At 40.8% G+C, this 13,860-nt stretch overlaps 1 protein-coding gene across 3 annotated transcripts in view; it reads right to left on the bottom strand.

The window, feature by feature from the left end:
• Window positions 1-13,860, bottom strand: part of ADPRHL1 (ADP-ribosylhydrolase like 1) — a 60,620-nt gene that overhangs the window by 23,609 nt on the left and 23,151 nt on the right. For all 3 annotated transcript variants that reach the window (XM_033948753.1, XM_033948755.1, XM_033948754.1), the window contains 3 exons: window positions 8,765-8,905; window positions 6,575-6,702; window positions 1,188-1,320 (listed from right to left, as the gene is read on the bottom strand). In XM_033948753.1, the coding sequence (XP_033804644.1) occupies window positions 1,188-1,320; window positions 6,575-6,702; window positions 8,765-8,905 (402 nt within the window). The remainder of the gene's footprint in view (window positions 1-1,187; window positions 1,321-6,574; window positions 6,703-8,764; window positions 8,906-13,860) is intronic.

Genomic DNA, 13,860 nt, shown 5'->3' with positions numbered 1-13,860 from the left:
AACCCAACAGAAATCCACAGTGCGTTACTTGAAGTTTGTGGTGAGTTAACAGTGGACCTTAGTACAGTTTCTCGGTGGGCAACTTGTTTTTGGAGTGGTCGTGTGAGCATAGATGATGATGCAAGACCAGGAAGGCCGAAATCAACAACTGATGAATGATGTGTGAAACTCATGGTTGATGCTCTTGAAAAAGATCATCGTGCGACATGCGAGGAACTTTCTGAAACCACAGGAATTCCACCAACATCAGTATACCAAATTCTGACAAATGATTTTAAAAAGAGAACAATTTCTGGGCAATGGGTCCCCCACTTCTTGACTGCTGAACAGCAGTAGAGATGCCCAGATTCGAAGTTGAAGGTCAGGCATTCTTGAATCGCATTGTTGCTATTGATGAAATGTGGATCAGAGACTTTGAGCCGGAGCTGAAATCACAGTCCAACGAGTGGAGAGCTCCATCTTCCCCACGACCAAAAAAAATTTTGACAAGCTCAATCAAAAGTCAAACAAATGATGATTTTTGCTTATGATAATGAAGACATCATCATCACACACAAAGTTCCATGTGGAAGAAGTGTCACAGCAGTGTATTATTGTGAATTTTTGCAAAAAATGTGCAGAAAAATGCACAAAACCCGACCCAGTTGCTCTTGGCTGGGCCACTCATTCTTCACGACAACACTCGCCCGCACATAGGGAATGTCATCCTTGAAAAACTATGCGAATACAGCTGGGAGGTGTTACCTCATGCTCCCTACAGTCCAGACATAAGTCCACCAGACTTCAACCTTTTTCCAAAGTTGAAACAACCTATGTGTGGACATCGTTTTGCATCTCTGGAAAAGCTTTATTTTTGCCATTACCCGAGCCATACGGCAACTGAACAAAAATGATGTCTTGGATGGAATAACGAAGATTCCCAGACGTTGGGACTCAGTCATTGCAAAGCAGAGAGACCATATTAAAGGATTGTAAAGAAATACTTGAAAAAAAAATGTAAATTAAAAAAAATAGTGTGCATTATTTATGAAATGACCCTCATATAATCTTGGGCATCTAGTTATTTCTGAATTCTTTTTTCTTTTTAAATATATAGAAAATGTACTGCTATTTTACAATCCTCTATTTTATAACAAATATCATGAGCCTTCCTTGATCATGTTCTTTGGAAAGTTAAAGCAACTTACCTCCATGGAGCATTGCCCTGTTGCAAAGTTCCTTCCAGTCTCCACCAGCTCCAAGCAGAGCATCATATGCAATCATTGGTGCATCATGACCTCTCCTTCCACCACGACCTTCTGAACTCCACTTCCTATAGGTCTAACATTAAGCAATGGCTATCAGTAGTCTGTGCTTTCTTCTGGTCATATGATGTCAGTCATTTTTTCTCAACTTTCATACTGATGGATGGAGTGTTAAAAAATATTTAGAATTAGAATAAATTTAATTCCGGCTGCTAGGGATCCCTCTGGTCTTACTATAGTAAGACAAGTTTCAAGTTTTATTAAAATTTGATATATCATCCAAGGGTCATAGCCATCAAAGGTATTTATATATTTATTTTATTTTTTTTAAATTTATTCTGCTTAAGCCTTAAATGAATTACAAATAAACAAACATTGTTTATTGTGTATTCAAAGCTTATATACCGCTACTAATGACTGGAATAGTTAAATCCGAGCGGTTTACATTAAACATAACAATAAACAAACAATTCACAAATTTAGCAGACTGCTAACTACAATTATGCTATTTAAACCAAAATGCACTGTTCATTATATCCATTAATAACTGTTAGCTACCAAGACCTAATTTAAATCATAGAAAACATTTATCTAAAACCCTAAATGGGCTTAATTACATTACATTTCTAGACCACAATACCTCGCCGATCAATACAGTTCACAACAATAGAAAACTGGACATTCCCAGTAAACTACAAAGTAGACACCAATCAAGGCTTTGACAAATAGATGGGTTTTCAACATTTTTTTTAAATGGCATCTCATTGTTATACAGCCTCAAAGAACCTGGCAGAGCATTCCATATCTGTGGACCGGCTAAAGAAATAGCCACAGACCAATTTTCATAAGACATACTCTACTTACTGATTCCATAGTTAGTCTCATTGCTGTATGTGATCTTAAAGTTTGAGTTGGAATACTCGTATTTCTTCAAACTTTGTACCACATATCATGGTGCTTCCCCATAAACTATTTAATGGATAATAGGTAATTTGTGGATTGACTTGGGTGGGAAGGGTGTAGTGTTGGTTTAAAAAATGCCATAATTTTCCTTCATTACGGACTGGTGCACTGTTTGCCAGGTCAGTTGAGAAGCAGGGTTCTGTTTTGATACAGAGAGCTAGAACTGTAGTTAATGACAAAATTTCTCCAGCCCTATGTCTCTTTTTTTATTTAATATAGCCTTAGAGCCTCTGCTATTGGCTTGACAGTGGAACGAATGGATTTCATCTTTATCCTGGCAACACTGGTTGCCGTACATGAAAAAGGACATAGTACTACTCGAAAGAGTCCAGAGAAGAGCGACAAAAATGGTTAAGGGGCTGGAGGAGTTGCCATACAGTGAGAGGCTAGATAAACTGGGCCTCTTCTCCCTTGAAAAGAGGAGACTGAGAGGGGACATGATCAAATCATTCAAGATAATGAAGGAAATAGACTTAGTAGAGAAAGAGAGATTGTCCATCCTCTCCAAAGTAGAGAGAACGAGAGGGCACTCTCTAAAGTTAAAAGGGGATAGATTCCTTACAAACGTAAGGAAGTTCTTCTATACCCAGAGAATGGTAGAAATCTGGAACGCTCTTCCAGAGGCTATTATAGGGGAAGCACCTTCAGGGATTCAAGACAAAGTTAGACAAGTTCCTGCTGAACCAGAACGTACGTAGGTAAAGCTAGACTCAATTAGGACACTGGTCTTTGACCTAAGGGCCGCTGCGTAAGCGGACTGCTGGGCATGATGGACCACTGGTCTGATCCAGCAGCAGCAATTCTTATGTTCTTAATGATTCCAGCAAAGTACTTCATCATTTTTTTTTAATTTGTCCGCCTTTGGGTCTGCAGGTTGTGGCTAAAATGGGGGCTCAGCCTTGCACATAGGCTACGAAATACTGTACATTTGTGTTCTAATTCTAGCACATTGTATTTCACTTATTTGATTCACTGCATTTGCTCATAACAGGAGTAACCCGATGATGGTGTGTGATCAGATTTGTCTGACAAGACCTTCATATAATGGAACTGTCCAGTTAAGTGCTATTGAATAATACCTCTCCGGCCCAGTTAAATTGCTATGAAGATTGGGTCCATTTAGTGATGTTCAGCAGCAGATAGAATTAGCAGAAGTCAGAACTCAATCAAATGAGGGCAGAAACAAACTAGAGAGCTGCACAGGAACGGGGACAACGGGAATTCCGCGGGACCTGTGGGGATCCCGCAGGTTCCTTCTTCAGGTTATGGGGATCCTGTGGAGATGCCCACTCGGGTCGTGGGGATCCCATGGGGACGCCCCTCATGATCTCGGGGATCGCGCAGGGTTCAATGCAACTCGAGCCGCGAGGCTCGTCTTCTTTTCCTACCTGCCCTGCAGCAGCACACATAGCCAATCGGAAGTCTTCCCCGATGTCAGCGCTAACGTCAGAGGGAGGGCTTAAGCAAAGCCCTCCCTCCCTCCAGCGTCAGCATTGACATCAGGGAAGGCAGGGCAGGGCAGGCAGGAAATAGAAGACGAGCCTCGCGGCTCCAGCTACCTCCCAGAGCTCCATTTGGATGAAAAAGTTGCAGGCAGATGAGGGCTGGACATGAATGTGAGAGGCAAACGCAGGACACAGAAAGGGTCGAACATGGGAGGCAAATGTGGGACAGAAGGAGGTCAAACATGGGAAGTAAACGGGGAACACAAAAGGGGGAAAGGAGTGCATTTTTGAACACAAGACATGAACTTGGGAGAGAGGCTGGAGAAAGGGAGGGAAAGAGATGCTGAGGTGGGGGAGGGAATGGGTTTTTGGACACAGAAGGCATGAACTTGGGAGAGAGAAAGGGAGGGAAAGAGATGCTGAGGTGGGGGAGAAAATAGAAAGGGAGAATTGGGCGTGGGTGTGTCAGTGAGAAGGAAAGAGATAGTTGTGTACACGGGGAATGGAAGAAAGTTGAAATTTTGGTCATAGGGAGAGAGTGAGGTACAGATGACAGGGAGAAATATTGTGATGGAAAGGGAACAGTGGGACAGATTGAAATGGATGCAAGAGGGAGCAATGTTGGACATAGTGGTGAAGGGAATGGAGGGAGAGATGTGACATGGTGCTGGAGAGGGATGATAGAAGGAGAAATGTTGGGCATGGGGCTGGTGGGAAGGGGGAAAGATGAGAAAGGGATATCTGCTGGACCATGGTAGGAGGAACCAATGGACAGCAACAGAAGAATTTACAGAAGATGGGAAAGCGGAAAAAAGAAACTGGGACCAACTTTATGGAAAAATAAGTCTCCAGACAACAAAGGTAAAAAACAGAATTTATTGCCTAAAATATGTTAGCTTTGGGAAATGTATATAGCAGATGTTTTTGTATTGTGTTCAAAAGAAAAGGAAATGCATTTCTGGTTTTATTTCTACAGTGTTGAAGTACTTGCTGGCCCTTGCTGTGACTGGTGGGGATCCCCAAGCACCGCCAGCATAGGACCTCCTCTAGAGACAGCCAGAACTCCCCTCCACCAAGCACGGCAGTCACTGGCAACATCCATGAGCCACTGAGGTGCCAGCATCTGTGACTCAGGGATACTACTGCTGCCTGCCAAGCTTAGCAATAGGGACCCCCGGCCAACTGCAAAGGAAGTCCTCAGCTGACAGCTTGGGGGTTCTCATCAGCTGAGTATTTATATTTTATATTTACATTAGAGGCTCTGGTAGAAACCCGTTTACAAAGTATGTATTCTTCCCAATTAATATTTCCAAATTAATAAAGTGTCTTTGCTTATTTGTAAATGGGTCTCTACCAGAGCCTTTAATTCAATAGCATAATGAAATGAAATAACTATTTCTGAAGTTTCTAGGGACAGGCGGGTACAGAGGGGATTCCTCGCGGGGACGGAGGGGATTTTGGCAGGGACGGGTGGGATTTCTGTCCCCACACAACTCTCCCCGCACGGGCCCAGGAATGAAGGCAGTAAAAATAAGATCCAGCAATTGGGATATTAAATGTGTGCTATTGATTTAGGTATAAAGAAGAACACCAGATTCATCTGGTGTGATATAACATTAGCTGAGCTGATGTCACCGGCTGGTAATATTTATTGAATGATGGGGGGAAGGGGGACAGAGGGTAAGGGGAATATATGAAGTGTTATCAAGGGTCTGTAGAATAAGGATTGACAATTTTATAAGAGGAAGTAAGAAAGGGTTAATAGACAGAGCTTGTAAGAAAGAAAAATGATTAAGGAGGTTTCCAAGGTGATGGGGTGGAGCAGTCACGTGATTGGTTGGATGTTGTGGCAGGCTGGAGTGAACTCTGTGAGGAAAGGGGAACAGTAGAGTAGTCTCTTCAGGAAAAGATTATCCCTCCCTCCCTCCCATTTGTGCTGGTGTTATGTTTTGTGTTAGTGTTGTGGGGTGGGGTGGGGGATGTACATGTTATATGTCGACTTGGGTGGATTTGGTGGAGCTTATGGGGTTGGGGGAGGTGGTCGCAGCTTTGGGTGAGGCGGAAAATGGGGTTTGGCCCAGTTGGATCTGGGAGATGAGCAGTTAATAAATAAATAAATGTAACATTCATATGCGATACCGCTGCGAGGGGAAGCATGGCCTTGCGTCACCGTGGATCATGTTTGGGGGGAGGGGAAGCATGACCTTGCGTCACCGTGGGTCATGTTTGGGGGGAGGGGAAGCATGACCTGGCGTCACCGTGGGTCATGTTTGGGGGGAGGGGAGGGGAAGCATGGCCTTGCGTCACCGTGGGCCATGTTTGGGGGAATGTTATAAATTTAAAGACTTAACGGGAGCTAGTTTCGACACCGAATAGCTCCCTGGGGATGTGTGAAATATGCATAGGGGGTTTGTTGGTTTTTGGACACAGATTGTATTGTAAGTGAAGATAATATTCAGATAGATAATAAAGCTGCGGCCAAATATTTATTCCAATAAAACTGAGTTGTGTGATTATTGATTGATGGTGATTAGCTTTCAGTTGCAGGTGACGGGAATGCGAATGCTAATGTTAGGACCATTACAATCTAAGATGCGTATTACTGAAACACTGGAGAATGGATTTCCTTACTAAATGTGTATCTTAGAATAGCCTTCAACTTTCTGATTTCAGAAAATGAGGGCAATTTTGATCTTTGAAGTAAAGATAGGATATTTTAGAATTTTAACAGAATTGGGATATTTATGAGGGTGGTACCATAAGGTAGGGATAAAGGTGACTTCCTTAAATAAAAGGATGTTACACTGGAGGTAGGGGAGTCCAATGTAGTCATATATATTTTTGAAAGATAAATTAAACCTAAAAATGCAGCATAAAACATGACAAATTTTCATTGTATAATCATGCTCAGAAGTTCATTACCTTGTCTCTCTCTTCTGCATCGTATTTATCAGGGAAGCTGGGCTTGTTCTGATTGTCTTCAGCAATTTCTCTTTCCTCCAAATAAAACTGCCATTTGGCCTCAAAGTAAAACCAGTGTTCCTGGTACTCTAAATCAGAACAGAAAATAATATCTTCTTATTCATCTTCCTTTTATGCAAATTGTCAGCATATGTACTAGAAGTGTATGTAACATTTTTTCCAAGAATAGAAAATAAAACATACAGGAACCCTCCTACTAAAATATGATAAAGTCCTGTTATACAGTAAAATTACTCCCTTTGAAGTTAATTCTATAAAGTAGGCACCAGTTATGAGCATAAATGTTCAGAATAGTAGCATATATCATCATATATGCACAAACTTGCTGGATATGCACCTATGTGTTTTCTATAAATGTGTATATCTCTATGATAGTATGTATTCTACAGGTGGGTATGCAAATGGATAGAGCATGGGCGGGGAGTACATTTGTGTGCATAGTTTATAGAATACTGTATTTAGGCATATAAAGGGCAATTCTATAAACTAGGAGCCTGCATTTATATTCCCCTTATGCATGTAAATGTATAGAATGCTAGTACATGTGCACATAAGGGTAGACTTACCCAAAAAATTTGCTAACAGGGCATCTAAGCATTATTCTGTAATGGCATGTATGACTTACACAGAGGGTAAATGACTTGCCCAGAGTCACAAGGAGCTGCAGTGAGTAATTGAACTAGAGGTCTGCACGGGAACGGGGGATCGCGGGAATCCCGCGGTTCCCGTGGAGGTCCCGCGGGAATCCCCCCTAACCCACTGGACTCCCACGGGGACCTCCCTCTGGCCCACGGGACTCCCACGGGGATGGAAGGCTTTGGAAGCAGGGTTCGTCCATATAATATAATGGACACATCAGCCATAGTAAAAGAGGGGGTTTATAAGTTAATTACCTGAACAGAAAACAAAAAAAGGGTTCCACCAAAGAGATTCCACAAGGAAAACAGCAGCGCAAACACAAAAGAAACTGGAATTGATGATCCTGTCAGAAGTAATTGCTGCTTTTTATGGGGACGGGCGGGGATGGAGATAATTCCTTGCGGGGATGGGTGGGATTTCTGTCCCCGCGCAACTCTCTATACTGAACCCCATTCCTCTTATTCTCAGATCAGTGCCCTATTAGGTTACAGAGGAAGGCACCACCCAATCTCTGTAAGGCCTTATTTTAAAATTCTTAAGAGATTAAGAGTAGTCCAGAACACTGCTGTTCGCCTCATCTTTGGGTTTAAAAAAAAAAAAGGGAGCCTATAACTCCTTTCTATCACAAACTACACTGGCTACCGGTGGAATCTAGAGTTTTGTTACAAAGTAGCATTTGGTCTGTCACCAGGTTATCTCCTTTCACATTTTTCTTGGAGTCATTTTAATAAAAATACACGGAGAGTGCAGCTATTTACTTATCCTTCTATAAAATTTTGCCGCTACAAGAGGTTCCTTGAGAAAATGTTCTCCTTTCAGGCCGCTAAAATGAATACATGGCTCGGAAAAATGATATTAAAAGCTTCTTCTTATTTAGATTTTAGGATATTACTAAAGACTCAATTATTTAATAGGCTGACATCGTAATTGGTTTTATTTTTTCTCCTATTTTCAACTATGCTCGCATTTTATTCTTTATGCTTCTTACTTACATGGTTTTACATTTTTATCTTGATTAATTTTATTGAAATGTTTGTACTTTTTATTCTGATCAATTTTACCGAAATGGATGCACTACCTTTTATTATATTATATTGTGATTTTTACTGAAAAAATGTATGTATGTACTGTTTTTCTCATGCTGTGAGCCGCTTAGAACCTCCCCGGTATGGCGGCATATAAATAATAATAATAATTACTTCAGAGAACTCTCCCACGCCTTCCATGGCAGGACAGCACAAACCAAATAATCCTGAAGTTTCTCTTTGACTTCAAAAAAAGCATCCCAAATTAAAACTACCGATCGGGCTCTCTCAGCTCATCTTCCGCAGTAAATAATGTCCAAACTTGCCATTAAGCACCATGTCTGTGCTGGCGTAATTTATTGTTTTAAAGATGTGATAGAAGTTCATTAGAGTTCATCTGGAGACTTTGTAACACATGCCATTAGTTAGATAATGTACTTACCACCCTTTGAATTCCGACTCTTACCTGCCATGTGTCGTATAGTCTTTTTGCAGTACTCTTCAGCTAGGGGTACCACTTTTAGCATCTCTCTGCCCCACTCTGCAAGTGGCTTTCCTTGTATTGCATATGATGTGAATAAGGCTGCACAGAGTGACCCTAAAAAGCCTAGATTATGGTAAAAAAAAAAAAAATTGGTATTATGAAAGCAGTAAGGAGCTCTTTGACAGCAGTGAAAATAAAACTACATGTAAGATCAATTGTCCCTGGATGCCTTCTTGATACTATACTAAAATTACAAACTAAATAATTGAATATCACAGTGTGTGTGTGTGTGTGTGTGTGTGTGTGTGTGAATTATGCAGTTTAAATATCATGCAACAGATGCACACATCAATAGAAATATACACAGAAACAGAAAATGGCAGAGCATATCTCTGTGGCAAAGGGGGCCAGTGCCACAGAGTTCCTAAATGCAAGCAGTGGATGTTCAAACCTCCCTTGCCAGAAATACAAAGGGAGCTGGAAAGCTGATACTAGTCAAGCCTTAAGAAATATTTTGTTTACAGAAAGAGTAGTACATGTGTGGGGCAGCCTCACAGTACAGCCGATGGAGATGAGGACAGTATCAGAAATCATGGGATAAGCACTAAAAATCTTTGAAAGCGAAGAAGGGGTTATGGGTCTGAATGGTCATATTGCATAGATCATGTGCTCTTTTTCTCACATAATGTTCTAAGGAGTCAATATTCTGGTTAGAAGTGGCTCCTGGTTCTATAAAAGACTGTCATGCCTAACCGATCTAGGCGCCTAATTGAATTTTTTAAATTGGCTTAATTGGTGCTGATAATTGAAAGCGCTGTTAAAAATACATTAAAAATGTAGGCATGGTTAGGGGCGGATTTAGGGTGGAGTTTGGGCGTGGTTTTACTTAGGCACGCTCATTTAGGCCAAGAAAACCTCGATGGCAGTGTTCCTAAGGACTGAACACCTATTGGGGCCTAAGAACACTTAGGCGCTACTTGGCACCGTCCTAGCCTAGCTGATGCTTTAGTTTTCTCAACAGTTCATTATCATCGCTAAAGCATACACCATACACGAATCAGGCTTATTTGTTGTGTGATCTTTGTTGGGTCCTTTATCTTGTATAAAGTGGTTTACTTGTACGCAACAATCTGTTTGTTTGTTTAAAATAAACTTTGCCTGTATCTTGTATAGTTGTCTGCAGTACCTTTCTTTGTCCTTGATTTACCACATTCTTAAAGCAGCTTTGTTGGATTTTCTTTTTTGTCCTTCTTCTGCCTAGCTGATGATTGACAGTCGTGCCTAACAATGCCTACAAGTTAGGCACCATTTATAGAATCAGGGCCTCAATCCTATTGAATATCTAGACCAGGGGTAGGGAACTCTGGTCCTCGAGAGCTGTATTCCAGTCGGGTTTTCAGGATTTCCCCAGTGAATATTGTAACCCGCAGGCTCCGGGCAATGTGTCCAGGACTGCGGGAACAAGGATTATGCCCTTGTGAGCCGCGGAAGGCTCCACAAGGAAGGAAAAAGCAAACCACTTTAGAATAAGGATTTTGCCCACAAGTTAGGTAAGTTGTTCATGAAAACCAGGACTGGATTTATTTGAGTTGCCAAACAGTAGAACCAAAATGAAAAACAAACTTTTGTCAGGATTTTTACCAAGCAATCCAGTCTTCTCAAACACAAAAGAAAAAAACTCAATTTCAGTATTATATCAATGAGCCTCAGCTTCAAAGTTCTTTCAAAAAGAAAAACTAACAAAAAGAAAACAGTCTCTTTCCTTTGATAGTATCTTTAGATCACCGTCAGTGACACAGCACTGCTCTTCCTCAGCAATATAAATTATGCTGACCAGGTGGTGTGTTCCACGTGTTGTAACATTGCTACAAAATAGAGCCCTCTATCCCACCTCAAAACGTGGGGCTAAATCCCCCACCACACTGGCTGGATAAAGTATAACCAAAAGATTATCAAATGTCAGTTTTACAGTGCACACTTCTGTGTTTCTCTGCTTCAGCTTTCAGCAGGGGAAAAACCCCTCCTCAAAAGAAAAATAAACCAAAACAGTCCACTGTCCAAGGCAAAAGAAATTGAAATACTTTAGGCAGATCTTGTACTTGCCTTGGAGAGACACACTTGAAGTGTGATGTAGTCCACGTGGTAGTCACGTCATGACGTTGTGTATAGGCTATAAAAAAAAGACGTTGCTGCCATCTTGACACTGTTTGAAAATCTATGACCGAATGAATTGATGTGAGTGTTGCTTTACCAAAAATTTAGAATTTCTGATGCCTGGTTTTGGAGTGTGAATGTTTTAACTCTGTATTTAATTTTTAGTGAGCCTGTGATTGTTAATGTCCTGGTGGCCCTGACGCAGCGGATGAATGTAATTCCCGCCAAACGCTGGCCGTGTCGGCAGACAGACATTAATGACATGATGTGTTTAAAAAGACTCCAACAGTGAAGACTGCTAACAATAAGATAAGTTTTGTGGTCTATTTTTTCAAATCTTGGAAACATATGCACAGTACTTCTCTGAAGATTTTTGAGTGTTTTTGAAGAATTAGTTTATCTTCAGAAGTGTTTGGTGAAGGGTTTAAATTAGCTTTATATAAACACCATAAAAAAGTAACTATTGGCCAATGATTGGAGCAGGAGTGTTACAACTACGCAGATCATCTCAGCTTGTGATTTAACTGCTGTGCTTAGGCTCCGATTCTGAGGCCTTAAATTAAGCCTATACATTTTTATGGGCTAACAATACTGATGTGTATTGTTTTGAACAAGTGGTAGTTCATACTATTTTTGTGATAGTGATATATACCGCTGGGTTGAGTGGTTTTAGGTTATATACTAATTCATTCATCAACACACACACCCATCTAGAAAAGATAACAACAAACCCATCAACTAGCGAAGCCATCGTAGCAGACAGAAGCTGGTCCGATTTCCCAATTCTAGTCTGGTCGGATATGAACCGACTCTACAATAAATACAGCCATGCTTCCAGTGACCTAAATAATTGCCCCACCTACATATTATCAAACGCCTCCACCACATTCAAAATCAACTTCATGCTATGGATTCAAACCACATTGACAGAAGGCCAATTCCCACAGGACCTAGGAGAGATCTTAATCACTCCAATCATAAAGGATCACAAAGGCCCAATAGATAGCCCCTCCAACTACAGACCTATCGCTTCAATACCATTGTACGTTAAAATAATAGAAGGCCTAGTGGCACAATACCTCACCGAATATCTGGAAAAACATAACCTACTCCACCCCTCACAATCAGGATTCCGAACTAACCATAGTACAGAAACACTACTTGTCACATTACTAGATACAGCCCGACAACACATCAGTAAAGGAAAAAAAATGATATTAATACAATTAGACCTCTCCGCAGCATTTGACCTAGATGACCACACCTTATTACTACAAATTCTCGACGCCATAGGAATCTCAGGCAAGGTCTACAAATGGTTTCAGGGGTTCCTCAAATCTAGAACCTACAGGGTAAAATATAATGATATCAAATCAGAACCATGGACAAATCCCTGCGGAGTTCCACAAGGATCACCTCTCTCACCTACGCTCTTCAACCTCTTTATCTCCTCCCTAGGAGCCACTTTAGATACCCTAGATGTCACATCTTTCAGCTATGCTGATGACATCACCATAATCCTCCCCTTCGACCCATCAGAGACCACCACCACAACAAAGCTAGAAACAACCTTAGACACAGTAGAAAAATGGATGATGGATCACAAACTAAAACTAAATTCTGAAAAAACAAAATTCCTTTTGCTCGAAAAAGCCCAAACTCCTACCATCACTGAACTGAAAATCAAAAATACCAAATACCCAATACAACCCGAACTAAAACTCCTAGGAGTTACGATAGACAGATGTTGCACAATGCAGCCCCAGATCAACAAAACAACCCAGAAAGCTTTTCTAACCATGAGAAATCTCCGTAAAATCAGAAAATTCTTTGACCAAGCACAATTTAGACTAATCGTCCAATCCCTAGTCTTAGGTCTGCTGGATTATTGCAACTCCCTATATCTTCCTTGTCCAGCCACTATGATAAAACAACTCCAGACCATACAAAACACCACCCTCAGATTGATCTACTCACTCAAAAAATATGATCACATAACAACTGCCTTCTTAGACTCTCACTGGCTACCCATACAAGCACGAATCCAATTCAAATTCCACTGCCTGATATTCAAAGCATTACACGGCTCTTCCCCCTCCTATCTAAATAACCGCTTAAACCAAATCTCCACCTCAAGACACAGAACCTCGAACCCTTTCGCCTTCCCCCCACTCAAAGGCACACAACGCAAGAAAATGTTTGACAACCTTCTGGCAACACAAGCAGCAAAAATCAACCATTCCATCTCCAATCTTATGACAATATCAGACAACTTCAAAACATTCAGAAAAGAAATCAAAACCCTGCTTTTCAAAAAATTCATCCAAATATCTTAACCCCTCCTCTTTTACCTCCAGAAGATTCACCTACCTTCAGATAACCTTCCCCCAAATTACCCACCTTAACACCTTCCAATTAAACAAATACCATAAATAGATTGTAACCTACCCTCTCTAACTGCATTCCATATGTATTTTTCATACAGTTCTTCACTGTCAGTTTAATTTCCATCCTATAAGTTCACAAAGAATTTTTCTTTTTTCAACCATCTTTATTTTCTCTTCTTTATTAATTTCCAGGTACTTTAGTTAGATTGTGAGCCTTCGGGACAGTAAGGGAATTTTTTAAGTACCTTCTTACTTCTCATTTATAATCTTAATGTATATTTTCTTCAAACTGCTTAGAACCTAACGGATGTAGCGGTATATAAGAAATAAATTACATTACATTACATACTGATCGGATAGTGCCAGGGCAGTCTGAGGACCGAGTCCTCATGGAGCCAGGAATTACCCAGTGAATAAACTATTCAGTCCTCTAACTGGATAAAGTTAAGGACATCAAAAAGGACATCTTAACTTTACCCATATACCAATCTGAATATCACTAGGACCTGGATAAGTTCTGGTGGCTGCATTATACCC

The sequence above is a fragment of the Geotrypetes seraphini genome, chromosome 6, assembly GCF_902459505.1.
Source record: "Geotrypetes seraphini chromosome 6, aGeoSer1.1, whole genome shotgun sequence".
In the NCBI taxonomy this organism is placed as follows: Eukaryota; Metazoa; Chordata; class Amphibia; order Gymnophiona; family Dermophiidae; genus Geotrypetes; species Geotrypetes seraphini.
Note: the sequence above shows the minus strand (reverse complement) of the source record. Positions and strands in the feature narration are given on the sequence as shown.